Below are 17,995 nucleotides of genomic sequence, written 5' to 3' on the forward strand. Positions count from 1 at the left end.
ATTTACTTGTATGACCCACATTTTGTAAGTGCAAAAGTTAAAAAAAGGAAGTGGGCTAAAATCACATAAATACTGGAGTTGAAAGGAGCTGTGTTCAGAGAACATATGCCTTAAAATACTAATTGTTCCAAAATAATAAGGCCATAGGGGTTTCAAGCACAGCACTGAAAATTAATGGATGCATTCATTAACATACACAAGATTCCTCAGTGTGAGTGAGAGCAACAGAGAAACAATGTGGGAAAACCCCACAGAGGCAGAAAACACCTTTTCCGTATTCAGGGCAGAATCTGGATGGAAGACACTAAGTAGAGCTAGGGGGTAAAAAGAGGAAGATGAAAGAAAATAACAAATAGTTACTAATTCTCTGGTTCTGTGTCAGGGAAAAGAGAATGAGATCACACAACACAAAGACTGCCTAAGAAAATAAGCAAGCAGAGGAGCAAACTATGGTTTCACATACATAAAATATAGCCATTCCTTTTACACACACATTGAAACAGTGCTCATCTGGAAACATGCCCTTCAGTAGAGCGGCAGAGGGTGTAGTTCTTCCCAGGGTTGGAAGAAGTCAATGAACTGTTCCTATGGCAATCTGCAACTGTTACTGGTCATCTGTTCCCTTTCCAATTCAGCCTGGAGCAAACTCCCTGAAGCAAGACATGTATGTGTCATTGGGTTGTTGATAATCAGAATTATTTGCTCTACCATGCCAGGGCTGGTAACGATCATCCCTTTGCATTCTTCTGCGTATTTCTGCCATTCTAGCTCTTCCCACTGAAGCATGTTGGCAATCTCCTCTTCAGGCACCAGGGCTTTATTGCATCGTAACAAGTAGAGAAGAATCTGATGCATTGAGAGTACTTCTTTTCCTCCATCTTAAAAGAATAAATAAATAAAACGCATTTCAGATATTCACTCCTAAAGCATGAGCAAGACAGAAAATATGCAGAACACATAGAATATCTGGATAAGCAAAATAAAATGCAAAATGCTTAAGCGACTTGACAAATATGAAGGCAAATATTTTATTGATGAATACTGCACTTGCATAAACACTTTGCTAAACTGGAAGCAATAACAGTTATGGTAGCAAGAGTAACAGTTTCATCATACTGTAAAGTTGAAGTTTCTAACTTGCCTGAAAAAACTTTAAAATGAGTAGGCAGAACAATCAGTTACACTGTCCAGTTATATCTTCCTTTTCACACTTTTATAATTCTTTTTTACAACAGTAGTTAAAAAGCCTTTAGGCATTCTTACAGCTTTTTTTTTTGAAGAGCACTCAAAATTTTATGGGATACTTCTGGATGAATATAGCAAGTTATCCTTGCATTTTAAACTCATCTGCATGCTTACATGCTGTACCTGCAGACTAAAGAGTCTCATGCTGTCTTCTATCACTAAAATCAAGGACATGTGGAAACAGCTAAATACTTCAAAGACCCCAGGAAACATGCATAGCAAAGGCTGCTTGTAACAAAGGAAGGCAATATAATAAATATCTGACTGGCTTCAGGTAGCCAGTTACAGGTGTGAAGACACAAACAGGAAATACGAGTGACAGTCCTGACAGACCACCACTCACAGACGCTGACTATTCAAATTAAGTACGTCCATTTATACAAGTAAAAAGATAAGACAGATTACTATAGTGCTTTAATTTTGAAACATCTCTCTGACTCCTTCCAACAACAGGGTATTAATCTGTAGGTATAGAGGCATCCGAGTTTCATCCCTACAGAGCAAAAATGTTGATTTCCCTTCCCCAGGGAGCAGGACCAAACTGGTCCTGCTCCCGAGTACGTTCTCTCTCATTACACATACAATAAAAAGGAATGGAATAAAAAAACACAGAAGTAAAGCCTTAGAGCAGCATGGGGGATGATGACACAGCACAAGAAATGTGATCCCAGGCACACAGGAATAGCCTCACAGAACTGCTCTGTTAACAGCAGTGCCGCATAAGATGATGCTGTCTACAAAACACACGAGGGAACAAGCACCTCTCTTACTTCAGCTGCAATTACAGCTTTATGGTACAGAAAAAATGAAAGGGAATGACATAACTTGGCCTCTTAGAACAATTAACCTCATTCAAACTCCAAGAGGGAATCTTAAATAGGGAAAATACACCCTAAACCTCACTGGAAACAGAAATTACTTCTAAATAGCTACAGGGGCAGATTTTTAAAAGTGAAAAGTTTTCCTTCAAATTAAAGGGTTTAATTTGAAGTTTACAAAACTTGTGTCTTTGTCAACACCCAGATTATGCTGTCACGGAAGAGGTAGCCCATGTCCAACGATCACTAAAAGAAATACCACAGTGCAGCCATACTGTCATGGTTTAACCCCAGCCGGCAACGAAGTACCATGCAGCCCCGCACTCACTCCTCCCCTGGGTGGGATGGGGAGAGGAATTAGAAACAAGTAAAACTTACAGGTTGAGATAAAAACAATTTAACAACTGAAATAAAGTAAAAGATAATTATAATAATAACAACAACTGTAATGAAAAGGGGGGGAAAGAGAGAGGACTAAAGCCCAAGACAAGTTATGCGCAATACAACTGCTCATCACCAGTTGACTGATGACCCCCAGTTTATGTACTGACCATGACATTCTATGGTATGGAATATCCCTTTGGCTAGTTTGGATCAGCTGTCCTGGCTGTGCTCCCTCCCAGCTTCTTGTGCACCTGCTCACTAGCAGAACATGGGTAACTTGAGAAGTCCTTGACTTCGGGCAAGCATTACTTAGCAACAACTAAAACATTAGTGCGTTATCAAGTTACTCTTACCCTAAAACAAAAACACAGCACTGTACCAGCTACTAGGAAGAAAATTAACTCTATCCTAGCTGAAACTTACTGAAGACCATGTGCAGGAAGGGTACAGCTTGCTAAAAATAGCATTTTTTTTCCTGACCTTTCCTGGGTCAGAACAGGCAATACTTGGGACCTCATATGTTGGGGGTTTTTTTGTAGTCTTTTACTTTCTTGTATTTATAATCATAAAAATCCTTGACAATGAATACAATACAGCAACTACTCCACATGCTATGCATCTCTGGCACTCAGTAAACCCAGTATAATTAGCTCAAAGCTCAGAGCTACACCAAGGCCTGTCTCTAAGTAATCCTGACATCCCAACCCCCACATTTTTAGACCATGTTAGAAAAATAAGAAAGAAAAGTAGAGGGGATGGAAAAATCAGTAATTCATTTATATCTTTAAAGAGACAGCTGATGGATGTGTGGAGATCTGTTGCACCAATATGTCTTCTTTGATTAGACATATAGAAACACTGTTCTGCAAACATACCTGAAGGAAATAGATTCCTACTCTCTGGAAATTAAATATCTCCAAGGATATCTCAAAAAATAATCAATACAAAATGTAAACTTGATTAAAAAAGTATCTGTCAAAGACATTAAAAGGCAACTATATATCCAGAAATATCAGGAAAAAGACATTTTTTATAAAGAGTTAGAAGGCTGGGGACCTTAAAGAGGAAGCACACAGGAATACAGAGACTTATCTCTCCCTATCAGTAAACAAGCCAACAGTACAGAAACGACTGACTTCTAAAATAAAACAAAACAAAACAGAACATAAAGCCCCCGAACTAACAGAAAAACAGCCTCAAGCTACAAAAACCAAGCAGGTCAAACTTGTTCTCATTTTGTGGTGAGGTCAAGTTAATCAGCCACATGTGGTTTGATGGCTTATTTTGTAAATTGCTTCTGTAAAACCAAATCAATGTTTGCTAGCAAGCCTCAGAGCTCTGCTTCTGATTGAACAGTGTTGTGTATCCAGGAAGGAACAAAAATTACAAATATAGTCATCTAGCCATCAGTACTCTCCACAGTAACGAGCCAAACCTCATTTAGCTACAGCTGTAATTAATATCCCAACTAAGTTTCAAAGCCCAGAGCACAGTGTACCTCCAGGCCACAGCCCTCTTGATGAAGATTGTTCCATGTCTCATCTGTAACCTCAATACAGCAGCTGAAATGGATCCTTCTGTCCACACAACCCTTCTGGAACAATCACTGGCAGGATCTCAGCAGGAGACGTTTTCAACAGAGCCATGACATTTTTATCAACTGAAAGTCTGTCCTAGTATCTTAGGATGTGTTAAATGCCTACGTAAGCTGTTCATTCAAAATGAGTGTAATGTTTCACACTGAAGCTCGTCCTTGGCTGGCAGGCTAGGGTTGAATTGCATTGGAATGGTGCTTTTTGACTTTCACTGTTTGCTGCAAGGTCTAAGCTTGCATTAAGATAAAGAAAAACAATCAGAACAACATGTGCTCAGGGGTGCCAATCATGCCGACCCTCAAAACTGTACATCAAGAATTTTAATATAATGACATGGTATCCTGAAGAGCAGAGGGGACAGGAAATTCAGTTTCACATGTGAGGTTAGGTAATAACGCTCCTCAAATGCTACAGCTCCATCACAGGGCAGGACAAGGATGACCCAGCACTGCCTGAAGTCACCACGAAAGATACAAAAGCTGGAAGTGAGACTTGGCCTGCCCATCTGAATCCCGGTGCTGAGTAAACCATCCACACTGCCAGCAAGCACCAAAGACTTCAGGTGGAAGCACCAGATCTCTACGCTGACTGAACTACTTGACTTGCAGTAAGTTTTCGGGGGTGGGCATTTTTTGGGGGGTTGGGGTTTTTCAAATGTTATTTCCATAAAGCTACACAATACAAACATTACCTGGAAGAAATCTCACAAATCGTGGCATAAAGTGAAATCTGGGGCAGCAAATAGAATCATTTTCAATCGAAGGACCTTAAATATGAACAAAAAAAAAAAAAAGGGAGTAAATTTATGAACAGCAACATATTGGCAAAAGAAGAAAAAAGGCAACCCTGCTGCAGATGAAATCAATATACAGTGATTACGTTTGATAGGGCCTAAACTTCAATCAGAAAAGTAACAAAACGCACAGCAGAGAGGAACAGAAAAACCTTCTAGTGAAAGCTTCATGGACAATTTTAAAGCAAGCTACAATAACTTTAAAAGAATCTAACAAAGACACAGCAGTTGTATTTAGAACATTGATACAAAAAAATTGGGTTTATATAATTAATTTAAGTCTTAAGATACAAGTACTAATTGATTGGTCTCTCCCAATTAGTGGGGTGTTTTTTGATTACAATAACAAAGACAACAAGGAAATTTCCATTATACTATTTTGTGGCATTTTTGTTTCCTATTCCATCATACATAGCTTTGCATGAAAATCAAAGCAAAACCAATAAGTACCTGGTGTTAAAAAAAGAACAATCAGAACCAATGATATGAAAAACAACAATACTAGAATACATTTATTATCAAACCGAAGAGGGCTACACAAAAATGTATGAAACCTGTATGCTCCTCTGCTTAACTGCAATAAGCAGAGTGCATCTCCATAGAGAAAGTCAAGACACCAAGAGACACCTACAGATTCTGAAATAATATTCCTTTTATATTCTCGGTCTTCTTTTAGACCAAGGGAAGGATCATCCCCAAAATTATCCTCTGTCACAGTCTTCACAGAAACACATATTTTCATCTTGTCAAGTCAAAAACATTCATCTATAATGACATGTTACCCCTCTATGGCTGTCTGTATGACAGTACTTTGGTAAGTTGACTGTAGAGAAACCCTGTATGAGTGACTTGTTTGTTAGCTTGTAAAAATAACAACAATAGTTTACCTGACACCTTGGCTTTCAAAATACCTCACACCAAATACTGTGCAATATTTATTGTTTGATTAAAAAGAACAGATTTGAATTAAGGAGAAAATTTACAAATTTAGTGCCAAGTTTGTGCATTTTAATTGCTACAGCCCACACTAATGAACTCTAATATAATTCATCTTCCTGAAAAACAAAGTGGAAGTTTATCCCTGCCATGTAAAACAGCATTTGACTTTGTTCTTTTGAGGCCCTCTCCATTATATTTTTTAAACCAAAGAACATAATAGAACAGAATCCTATTTACAAAAGCTGAAATTCATTTGGTTTTGTGTATGTTTTTTTTTCCCCCTAAATAAAAATTACCTTTAAGATTCCAGTCATAGAGCTCCAAAATATCTTTAAATAGATATGAAGAGAACAGCTCAAGACCTCTCACACAAAAATTCTAGGGGAAGAAAAAAAAAAGGCAGAATTATAATGATGTAATAATAATTATGATAATTTATATATATGTTATGAATAATACTGTAATACAAATAATGCCACTTATTTGTAGTTGAATAAAACAATAAAAAAACCCAGTGTCTTCATATTTGCCAACTGCTAGACACTGGGCTTTGGAAACAGTATTGATATATCTGTAATCATCTACTGTAACATAGCACAGTGGTCTCTTCAGAAAGCATTGTAATGAAGACTCCTTATTCAATGTCCAAATCAACACTATAGGCAAAAATCATGAATCTGTGATAAACTGCCATGCACTATAACCCTCTCGCCTGAGTAAGCTAAGCAGAAGACATATTTCTGAGAAGGATCCCTTTTGTAATTCACTTTTTCCTACATGCTGATATTGAAAGTTTATGTATCACCATCTGTGGTATCATTATCACTTCCACAGCAACATATCAGCACAACACATTGAGGATTATGACCTCAAGAGCCAACAGGCAAGAAAAAACCCAACAACCAAAAACACAACAGGAAAAAAAAGAAAAAAAAGAATGAGATTCTTCTCATCAAGTGGGGAAGCAGCTCCTCCAAAGCAAAGAGCTCTCATTCAGAAATGAAAGAACATAAAAAGCTTTCCTGAACAAAATCGGGCCAGGCCAGGCTGATGTAAATTGTATGTGTATCATACCGGCCATAAATTCCAAACCCAACACCACAATCTCTTTCACAAGAAAGCATTAGTAAAGATGGCCTGCAAATTAATCTGTAGCCAATTGCTGTAGCCATTTGACCAGGAGTCCAAAATACAGCCAATTCCCTCTTTTGCTTGGTGGCCATTTATTGTTTTAGAACAAGATCTGGAGACAACACAGCAGATTCAGTAACAAGAAATAAATTCCTTTGATCATATTTATCTTGCTGAGGAATTTCAGGGCTCTTGCATATATTTAGATACTGTTGAGCAAAAAAGAGATAACTAGAAAGAAAATGTAAATATATGTGACTACATTAAACACTGATCCTATCTTTGTAGTTAATATGCAGGGGTGTTTCTGTACCTACACATGCGGTTCCACTGCAGCAATTTACTTCACAAACTGACTTCACCAGGGATTAATTTGTAATAAAAAAATAAAACAGATTATGGACTGAATGTTCTTTCTTTGTATCCACAGGAAATTTGTTTTGGCAACAGCTTATATTAAGTACTGATAAGCAATCTTCAGAGCTTCAAACTTATGATTAAGTTTCAGCTCTGCCATTACTTACGTGGTCCTGGCAAACAAATATCTACATATGCCTTATTTTTGTTATCCGTGAAGGACGATCTCTAACTCAGCTTACAGATAAGAGTACCTGACATTATATTATATATAACTTAAAATGAAAAGAAGCTATGGATATAAGCATTTCCTACTATTTGATTTTAATATACGATAGCCCAGGTAGATGGATTTATGCTAGTACCTGTGGGTGAAAGTTCCTTTTCAGCCATTCATTCAGAACACAGCCAGTCTCTTACGAGACTTCACAAGATGGGATTCTGAAGAGTTTAATCCATTAAGCATATCAACAATTCATAACCCACTCTGACTTTTTGACTAATTATCCTTCTTACCTCAGGCATCATCTCCTCAATGAAATGAATTGTATAGTCTATGTTAAATCTGATTACTTTACATAGAGGAATCTGGAAGGAAAATAGAAATTCAGCATGAAAAACTATACAGCAGCAAATATATAGTTAACACAATTTTGTAAGCTAAGGTGTTACTGTCCACTGAAAAGGGTACTTCTAAAACAGCTGTTCTGGGGGATCATGCAAAGACAGAAACACAAGCATGTGCAAGAGAAGTAACAGTTCTAACCTCCACCTCCGTAACAACACAAAGCTGACAGAAGGGATGGTGAAAGATTAAATAATGCCATCTACTGGAGATGAAATGTTGTTTAGAAGAAAAAGCAAAGGTCAGTAAACTCCCATCTTCTCTCACTTGTATACTTGGAAGTGAATTTATTACTGGTGATGCAACATGTCAGATTGAAACAGTGACCTGAAGGCAAGGTGTTTGTAGCACACTGCCAATTCCGCTAGTTATACTGTCTTAAAATATAGCTTTAAGTCATAGCAACACAACATAAGAACTTCAGGATAAATGTATAGGTTTATACTCACTTCATCCAATAAATATTCTCAGTTCACTCAACTAGTTAATAAGAAAAACATCTAATTCCTTTTTTCCACCTTTGAGAAAAGATTCTTTTGTTTGCAAAGTCCATAGACTGCTGAAGGTGTGCATTTGTATTTCTAAATGGGATTTTTTTAAAGCAAAAAAGCTGCATTTCTAAAAGACTACAGGAATGCCAAATCCTGCCCTACATATGTATAGCTCTTAGCAAGTTTTACTGGCCTTCCAAGCATAAAAGAATCTTAGAACAATTCAATGGCCTGTGAAAGTGAGGTAATGCAGTTATTTTGCACTGATAAGCACACAAATATCTGAAAGGTGCTGGGGTTGCACTGAAATCAATGGACTTGGAGGTGCAATATTCTGCTTGCACGGTCTTGCAGCCCACTGTCAAACATCTTACTATTCTGCCTACAAAAATCTGCTGATATCTGCATGATAAACAAAGGAACTACACCAAACAAACAAGAAGTTGCATTGCCTACAATTTGGCACTATTAAATGTAAATACATAAATAAAAAGCCTTGGAAATCAAATGTCCCATTTAGAACCTGCAGAGATGACAACCTGTCACACTGAAATCGGTAGGACTTTTATAAAAACAAAAAATAAAAAAATATAGAGAGTGTTTTCTTATTGTCTAAAATGCAAGTTCAACAAGGAGAAGATATTCCGATTCAGAAAATCAATAGCCTGGGATATTTTTCTTTGTATTGAACAGAAAATTAATGCTTTACCGAAGTGACCATGACCAAAATCTCCATGAATTTGAGTTTCACAAACACAAGTAAATACATTGCAAAGAACACGTAGTTAGTACTGTAAAATTGTTTTGGTAGTTATATAAAGAAAATTATAATTCCTCTTATGACTGTACTAAGCATTTTCCCTAATATCTGACCTGCTCAACTATTACTGAGTAATAGTAATCACAGCAGTAAGACTTCTAAAGTTTGCAAAGCTAAAACTTCAAATTACAGAAATCTGGTTCAAAGACTGTTTTCAGATCTCTATTTTTGCCACCCTTTGACACCTTCCTTTTATCAAATATGTTCCAAAGTGTCTCTCAAACAGCAGCTTTTATGCTGCCAAAACCCATCTCAAGACAGCAAGAGACTTCTGCCAAAGGGCTTTATATCTATTAGTAACATGAACTGACAATACAGTGTTTTGTATTCAACTCTGAAAAAAGCAATCATTTGCTGCTGATCACTTCCCCTATTTGGAATGAGAAAAAACACATATGCACTTTACAGTAAGAGTAAGCTCAATGTCATCACTAGCTACTCATGTCAGACAAGAATCTTCCTTCTTCTATATTTACAGTAAATATTCCTTCTTCTATATTTCCGTAAATCTGCTTTCCTGTCATACAACAGACACAAAAATTGTAAAGGTAAGGTGGTCTCTTCATCCTTTTAATGGCAATGAAACAAAACTGTCCCTTTTTTCTCATTTGCAAAGTAAAAATGTAAAGCCCTGGGACAAATCTGCTTTGAATCCCAAGGCTGAGTTGATGCTCCTGGGCACAAGTGCTTCACACTGTCACACCACAGGCTGAACTCCACTCTCTCACTGACTTATTGTCAACAAGAGTCCCTTTCTCCTGCTCACTTGAAGTGTTGTGATATACACATAATGTGAACGAACTGTCAAGGAAAAAAGTATTTTCTTCTCAGTGCCTCTCAGTTCCAGTATTCTTACATCTCAGTCCTGTACTGATAACCATTCTTATACTGGGTTTTGGCATTGGTGTTTTAGCTAGTAATAGGTATAAACCCAAGGAAACAAATACCGCAGCATTTGAAAAAATAATTATTGAAACATCGAGATAAAAAAATCTTCAAGAGTACAGAAATTAAGTATTTGCATATTTTTTTATTCAGATATGGCTAAATCGGCTTATATTGGAAAACCAGGACAGTCAGGTACCAATCATGTCCTTTTCTTGTTACATTTGCTTTCAAAACATAAAATTAATTGCGTTTAAATACCTACAACTTTTAATAAAATTCATAACTTGTCTAGCTCCTGAAGAAGATGAAGAGATGTTAGAAAGTAGTGGGTATGTCTAGAAGGGTATGTCTAGGTAGGTTTTTATAGGACAGAAACCCCTTTAGAGCGGACGTCTGAAAAAAGTTAATTTGTCACTTAAAGTGAAAACCTTGTTTTGTTGTTGGTGCTGGTTATTTTTTTTTATTTTTTTTTTTAACTTAATAAAGCTCCTCACCCCACTTACATCCAATTAACAGCTTTAACAACTTATTCCATGGTTTATTTCACTTTCAAACTGTGAAACATGTAAAAACATCACACTGATACACATCACAGTCTCAGTCGCATTTTGAAGACAATGCTCATCACAATTAGTCAAGACAAAACCTGAGACTCATTAGCACAAAAAGTCTTTCCCCTGTCACCAATGGTGGCAAGATGTTTGTAACATACAAGTATCACTGTATTATGGGAAGTTCTACTTCAGAGCAAAAACAGCTTAACTTCCAAATAAATCCGATATATATAGTAACGAACATACTTACATTTGTTAGTGGGGCATGTGCAAACATTGAGAACCCTTCAAAGATATATTCATGGTCATCATATTCAATCACAGTAGGTCTGTCTGTCTTAAAAAAGCAAAACACACCACCAAGTAGTAAGCAAGAAGCAGTACTACTTCCATCAATGAAAACAAAATTAGAGTCCTAGTTAGAATTATTTATAAATACTTACTAAGAAGTTTGTGGGAGGTGACACAGTAATTCGATAGTGGTATAGTCTTCCAGCATTGTTGGTCATGGGGCGACATGGTTTAATGGGCTTAAAGAAAGAGATAAACAGAATTCTGTGTAAAGTCAAGGCAAATTTAGATTAAAAGAGAGAATAAAGCATTTCTAATAGCCATGAAATATGTACTAGGAAAAATTAAATAAAAGCAGGTAGTCATAATTAAGCATTCTGGGAAGAGGGAAAGTGCAGCCTTATCTACATTTTCACTTTCAGAAATACTTTTAAAGCTATTCAAAAGGAAAAAAGGTGAAAAAAAATCCTGTAGTTTGTTTTTTTTTTTTCATTTGATTCTCCATTTTTCTTACACACAGCAGTTAGTTGTTCAGTACAAGACTAATTTTCTCTTTCATATATTTTTTTTCAGGAAACTGATTTTAAAAGCTTACTAAAAGGAACCTGTACCTCACGTGAGAAGGTCTCAAAGTATGTTATCAAGATAGACAGGTATCAGCTCATCTGCTTGGAGCAGATCTGGGGCCTGAAAAGAAAGCATTAGTCTATCACCACAGAGGCAGCTCTGGTGACCCTGTTCTATCTGCCAAGTTGCCACGTGTGTAGGTGAGGTCCAAAGGCAGCCAGGCCTCCATGCACTCGGATGGACCACCAAACACCTGGGACTCGTATTTTCTTTCTTCTTGTTCTGAAGCAGTCCAGTTTAAAGACCTAAAAATCCCCAACAGCCAGATAAAACCTGCTTCTCATATGCCCTACATCCAATTTGCTGCAGTTCAGAGGCTGCCACCAGCCTTTTTGGAATACACATGTCTGCATGGGGTGGGGTGCGGGGTGGCGAAATCACTGCAGCAAGTGGGCTACTACTCTAAACAGTGTTAGAAAAGTTGGCCTGATTGCGATGGCAAGATAGCTACACCACTACATAGCTCTGTGCACTTTGCAAAACCCATCCTGTAAGCAGGGACATTACTCTGGCTGTTCTGCCCCAAATTAAGCTTCTCACTGCTGTGATGAGCCAGTTACAAACCAATTAGTTTAAAGCTACACAGTTTTGTCTACAGGACCAGTAAAAACTAGTGTATCCTAGGAGATGCTCTGAAACCTCAGATTCCCAGCTGGCCTTGCTCCAGGGAACAGATGCCTTTATGCAGCAAGTTTTATGTATTAGTTTTCTCCTCCTAAATTTTCTCCCTCCTTCTCTGAAAGATTAACACTAGGGACGATGTGGGGCAGAACTGATCCTGAACTGGAGCCATTTATAGTAAGCTTCAGACCAAAGCCATTTTTCTGGAGTAATTAACAGAAATATTCGTAAATCCTTAACTACAGAGAAATAAAATATTTTTTCAGTAAATATATGTAAAAAGGCAAATTAAAAACATTCAAGAAAAACTACAAAGGTCAATTGTAAAACCTACATATTAATATTCTCCAATTCTTTTTACAAGAACAAAGCCTTTTTAGAATAAAAAAGTTTGAGGTCATCCAAGCACTGTGTTTATTTCCAGAAACCATACTGATCACAAAGCATGCTCTGTACATGTACAACTAAGTTATTTAAAGTTGCACAGGAGTTGTTACTCAGCCTGTAAATTATGTGAAAAAAACTCAAATCAACGCCAAAAAAAAAGTAATGAGTTTACAGCAGCAAGTCTGTATTCATAATTCTTAGAATTACTTACCTCTTCACCAGGATAAATGCCATGTCTTATTCCTGTTCGTCGGGCTTTAGCACTGCACTTGCACAAAGGTCCATCATTCATCTGTCAAAAACAAAATAGGATTCTGTTTTTACTGAAAAATGGTTTTGGAAAAGTATGTTGGTTTTAAGGCCTGGAGTGCTGATGCTTCTAAAAGCCTGTCATGCTTAGATTAAGTGGATGTTCTTAAGCCAACAAAACTGAGAACAGTAAAGACTAATGCAAGAAAACTGCACAATAGCATTAGAACCTCATCACTGTTTCAGAAGCACAAGATGCAGAAACACTTCCAGCAGAATTCTACCACTCTACGATGACATGTATCTTTTCCATTTCTTATACATACAAACAGCACACTGTCTGCCCAAAATGAAATTCAGGCTCCTAACACACACATGCAAATATTGACGTGCCAAAATCTCCATGTTTCATCAGTTCCACTAAGTTCACCAACTGAAATCCTGTCCCTGACTAACCCCCCTGTCACATGGCAAGGCTATAACCTGAAGTATGCAAAGCAGACCATTTAAAGGTTTTACTTGGCACTTTAAAGAACCAGTGGGAACACTTCAAATCCATCCTGTGAAAATATCAGTAAGAAAAGAGGAAAGGAGAAAAAATATCCACTTCAGTGGATATTGTGTATGGGTGCATCAAGCAGCTATACCAAAAAGAGACAGTGCATCTGGTATAAAGCTAGTCTTTTCATTTTTATGACCAAGTTCAATGCAGACTATCAATTACTGCAATAGCCTAAAGCTTTCTGATCTTAACATCATGCCCATTGCAGAAATCTAACCAAAAACTACTCAGAGTCAAACCAGAGACACAAATTAGGTTCCCAACCCCAGGCTTTAATGGAGCTTTTCAAAGTTTGAATCTAAGAACTGAAACATTTTTTTAAGACTTAAATGTCCCAATCACCTTGCAATGCAATACAAAAACCAACAAAACTTTCCATGCTATTATAAGCAGCCTAAACATGTAAACAGCAGCCATGATAGGACTAAATAGCACCATCACACAAAATATATAATGTGAAGATACCTCAGGAAGAGCCACCAAACTGTTGTTAATGTAGTCTTTAGACAGCTGGGAGAGGGACCCAATTTTTTTTTTGTTCTGATGTTAATTCTCTGAGTATTCATCTCAGTTTAATTTCTTCAGACTGGCACAATGCATATGTGCAAATGAACCTAAGTAGGGGACTTCCCCTTTTGGAAATTAGCCGTGCAATCTTCAACAGAATGACAAGACAGCTTTTTCCCCACACATTTTTGTTCCACACTTCGAGACCCTTGTGGAAAGTACAGGCTCAATGAAACTGAATCATGCTTACAGGTAAAAGCATAGTTCCTTGCCAGCTTATACAGCCACAAAACAGAACAGAGCTTAAAAATGCATCAATACAAATTGCCCATCTGTCCCCCCAAAATAAAGGCCTACTAAGGCTACTAAAATAATAATCACTTATTTTTTAAAATCTCATCGTTCATTCTTAGAACTGTTCAGCACTAACACTGCCTCTGTTACATTAAATGCACAGATCGAAACTGAGAGAGATGTGAAGTACCTGTAAAGCCCAGGACTTGAGAAACAAGTCAGACAGATATGTATCTTTTCCCTAATGACACCACTCATGGAAAAAAATGCAGAAGAGCAGTCAAAATGATGCTGAAAGATCACAATTTTACACAGGCAATGCCTTCTAACTTTCTCTGACTGACAGGCAACACAAGCAGATAACACCTGTAAAGAGAAGGCCACTGTGGTGGCATCAGGTTTTATTCTCTGGCAACTGCCAGCACTGCTGGAGATTATCCAAAGAAAGAAACACACTGCGCAGATTCAAAGGTTGGGAAGATCCATCCTAAAAACTAGTTCCATGTCAGACAGTGTACATGTACATACCAGTGTGCACAGCAATCATTCCTGTTTTATGTAGTGATAGAATGCATTTTGGCATACCAGATAAATACCTTGGGAAACTTGACATGTTTTCAAATTAAAATCTACTCAACACTGACAAGCTCACCATGATCTGATTTCAGCCCCTTGAAGAAAGACAAAGAGTCAGACTCAAGAAAGTCTTTTGGGAAAGGAAGTTTTTCAGCAGGAAACTCATAAGCCACACATTCCTGAATCTATTCATCCTACAGTTACTGTACTTCTTTTTATTTAGCTAATATGCTGGCCTAGAACATTACTTTGAAGTGTGCCCAAGAGCTACACAATTTTTTCCATTAAATATCTAAACAGCTTGCTAATTTTGTTTTCCATACAAATAAAAGCAGCTGGCTATGCTCAGTCAAATTATTTTATTCTTTTTTAAACTAGAAGCATAAATATGAGTTTGTAGTAGAATATTCAACAGACCTTTGAATTACCACAGTGGCAGTAAGCTTTGCAGTATCTCTTCGCATTATGATTTGTTGCATGCTGAACTCATGTATCACACAAAGTCCCAGAAAAATAAATTTACTGAGGTGCCATTTGATAATGAGTTAGACTAGACTGTAAAACATTTAAGTAAGAAAATGAAGATGGCAAATTTGCAAACAAAAACTAGTCTTCTGTGCAATGCATACATTCAAAACAACACTTCACGAGCTTAGTAATTATGTTTAATGGGAACTATAATCTCCATGCAATTACAAAAGAACCATTAGACAAGAAATTAGGAGCATTAACTGCATATTTAAAAAATTATTTATCATTATGAGCTGAGACCATTTAGGTGAAAAATTTGTAAAGGAGGTAAACATGTTACCTTTCCTCCATCCCAGAACTGATCTGTGTACCTTTATCTCAGGGCTAAGATGACAGCATTAGTACACTGTCAGCGAATCAGGTTTTATTAATGCTGTCAGACAAAATTCCAGCTGAATAATCCCCAGGGTTTGTGAGCTGGAACCACACTCTTGAAATCAAAAGTTAAGATGAGAAAGGAAAGGGAAAAGGGGGGTAAAAAAATCCATGTTGAAATAGATGTCACTCGGCGTGTTTGACAACAATGCAGAATTTTTGGTCTACAGGGGAGAGTGACTTTCAGACACTCAGTATTTTTTCCTCTCACCGTACCTACCTGTCCTGGATCATTGTACCAGAGTTCTTCATGGAGACGATCAGGGTGTGCTTTTTTACGCTTGATTTCTGCAATGACGTCAAAAACATCTGAATCTGAACTGCTAGAGCAGCTGCTGTCATCTTCAGAGTCACAGTCTGAGTCACTGGAGCTCTCTGATTCACACAGGAAAAATAAATTCAGCTGAAAAACACTTCCATACACTCTCTTCTCCAATAGCAATCCATTCTCTAACATGACATAGTTAACTGTGGCATATTGAAAGTTACTGAAGTTGTGCATGACATTCACAATAACAAAAAGAGGGACAGAAACTGTATTTTTAATTAAAAACGACAGGAAATGCTATGGATATTAAATGCCTATAACAACTGCATCCGTTAGCATGCAAGAGAGATTGCTGTTTGGCTGTCCAGGAGCACCGCTAATCAGTTGTAGAACAATTTGAGTTATTTGGCATCAAAGATTTCCTGTCTGCAGCAGGACATTGTTTATTTAAGAGTTTTGAAGCAGCACATATCTATAAAATTATAGAACATGTACTGTTTGACTCATTTTTAAAAATCAATTTCTAATAAATACATTAGCACATATTAGAAACCACAGACAAGAAGAAAACCAGGCACTACTAGCTGAATTAATCCAGTCCTATGGTTTTTTTAGAAGACTTGTTCTTTGAGTTTCACTCCTTACTTTTTTTAAAAAAATCAGTTTTCTTTGTGTTACATGAAACAGTTTTTCTGATATATCAGAGGGGAGAGCAATGCTAAAGGAAAAAAAAAAAAAAGAACTGAACATGGTCTTAGACTTATTAAAATGTCTCCTTTGTGGTGCTGTCAAAGAAATGTTAGTAAGTGGACTTCATTAAAAAAAAAACCCAAACACACACAAAAACCACAGAGCCTGATCTCACATATCTCTAACCTCCTGTGGTACTTTACAAGTGACTCCCTATCTTATGCATGTAATATCATTCATTTTCACTGACCCCCTCAGCTACAATTTAAATAAATGTCTTCATAGCCAAAACATACACCGCGATGCAAGTAAGGTTTATTGCTCTTGGAAGGGCAGATGCAACATTTCTTCCATTTCTAAATTTTTACTTAAGAGAAAACATATTACTACACTGCCAGTGCTTTGAACCTGTGAAACTATGGTTTAAAATATGTGGTTTTATTGGTGATTCTCCTTAGTTAAAAGAGAAGGAGAGATAAAATGAGTATTACTAGCAAAACTTCTCCTTTCTTTATTTTTTTGATGAAGATGTATTTTTATACAGTCCGTAACTCAGCATTAGGTGCTACTAAAACACATACTTGGGACATACGGTATACATAGGTCATATATGTCCAGCTGAAGTAAAGTTTTGTCTAAATGTGCATATACATATTCCTACAAATATTCAAACACCCCAGTTTTAAAAGTTCTGGTAAACTTTAACCAATTGTGTAAGTCTAATTGCAGGTGCAAAATGTCTGGGACCTGTGAAAATAAGCTCGAGTTCCAAAAGTTCTGCGATGACCTTTCAGACTTCATGCAAACCAACCTTTCATGATCTAGAAGTGCTCTTGGAATGCATTACTATCTCACTACAATACACGATTACTGCTAACAAGGCAGAACAGAGACAGCATTAACTTAAGTACAAAATAAGACAAACTATTAAGACACTACATGAGCACGGCTGTAGGAGAAGCTGGCACATGCACCGTATCAGCCCAGGGGACCGATGCAGACACAGAGCCTTCAGGTCCTCCAGAACAAGCAACAAAAGAAACAGAGAAGTTGCTCTAGGCCCTATCATATTTTAGCCTGGAGCAGCAAAAGAACTCTTTCTGCAGAGATCTGAGGAAGTAAAGCTTTACACAGGTATGTTGAATGTAGTTTTGTCCTTGCTTCACCCACATGAAAAAATACCTCCTGAAAAACCCTACAGTTGACTTCACTAGTGATTCTTGAGTGAATTTAAATATGTGCAAATCTGCTGTTCAAAAAACCATGAAGTGTTTCCATTACAAAAGTGAATTCACATTTTAATCTGTTTTTTCTTTCATCTTTATTGTATCTTGTTATACTACCAGCATGTAACTGATCTGTCATCATATACCTGTA

At 37.1% G+C, this 17,995-nt stretch overlaps 1 protein-coding gene across 1 annotated transcript in view; it reads right to left on the reverse strand.

Moving 5' to 3' along the window:
- The window catches only part of DROSHA (drosha ribonuclease III), a 74,768-nt gene that overhangs the window by 46,362 nt on the left and 10,411 nt on the right, over nucleotides 1-17,995 (reverse strand). Inside the window, 8 exon segments of the mRNA XM_080380140.1 lie at nucleotides 709-878; nucleotides 4,734-4,808; nucleotides 6,071-6,152; nucleotides 7,779-7,850; nucleotides 10,891-10,977; nucleotides 11,084-11,170; nucleotides 12,778-12,858; nucleotides 15,881-16,035. Of these exon segments, the coding sequence (XP_080236266.1) occupies nucleotides 709-878; nucleotides 4,734-4,808; nucleotides 6,071-6,152; nucleotides 7,779-7,850; nucleotides 10,891-10,977; nucleotides 11,084-11,170; nucleotides 12,778-12,858; nucleotides 15,881-16,035 (809 nt within the window).

This window comes from Falco punctatus (genome assembly GCF_963210335.1).
Source record: "Falco punctatus genome assembly, chromosome: 3".
NCBI lineage: Eukaryota > Metazoa > Chordata > Aves > Falconiformes > Falconidae > Falco > Falco punctatus.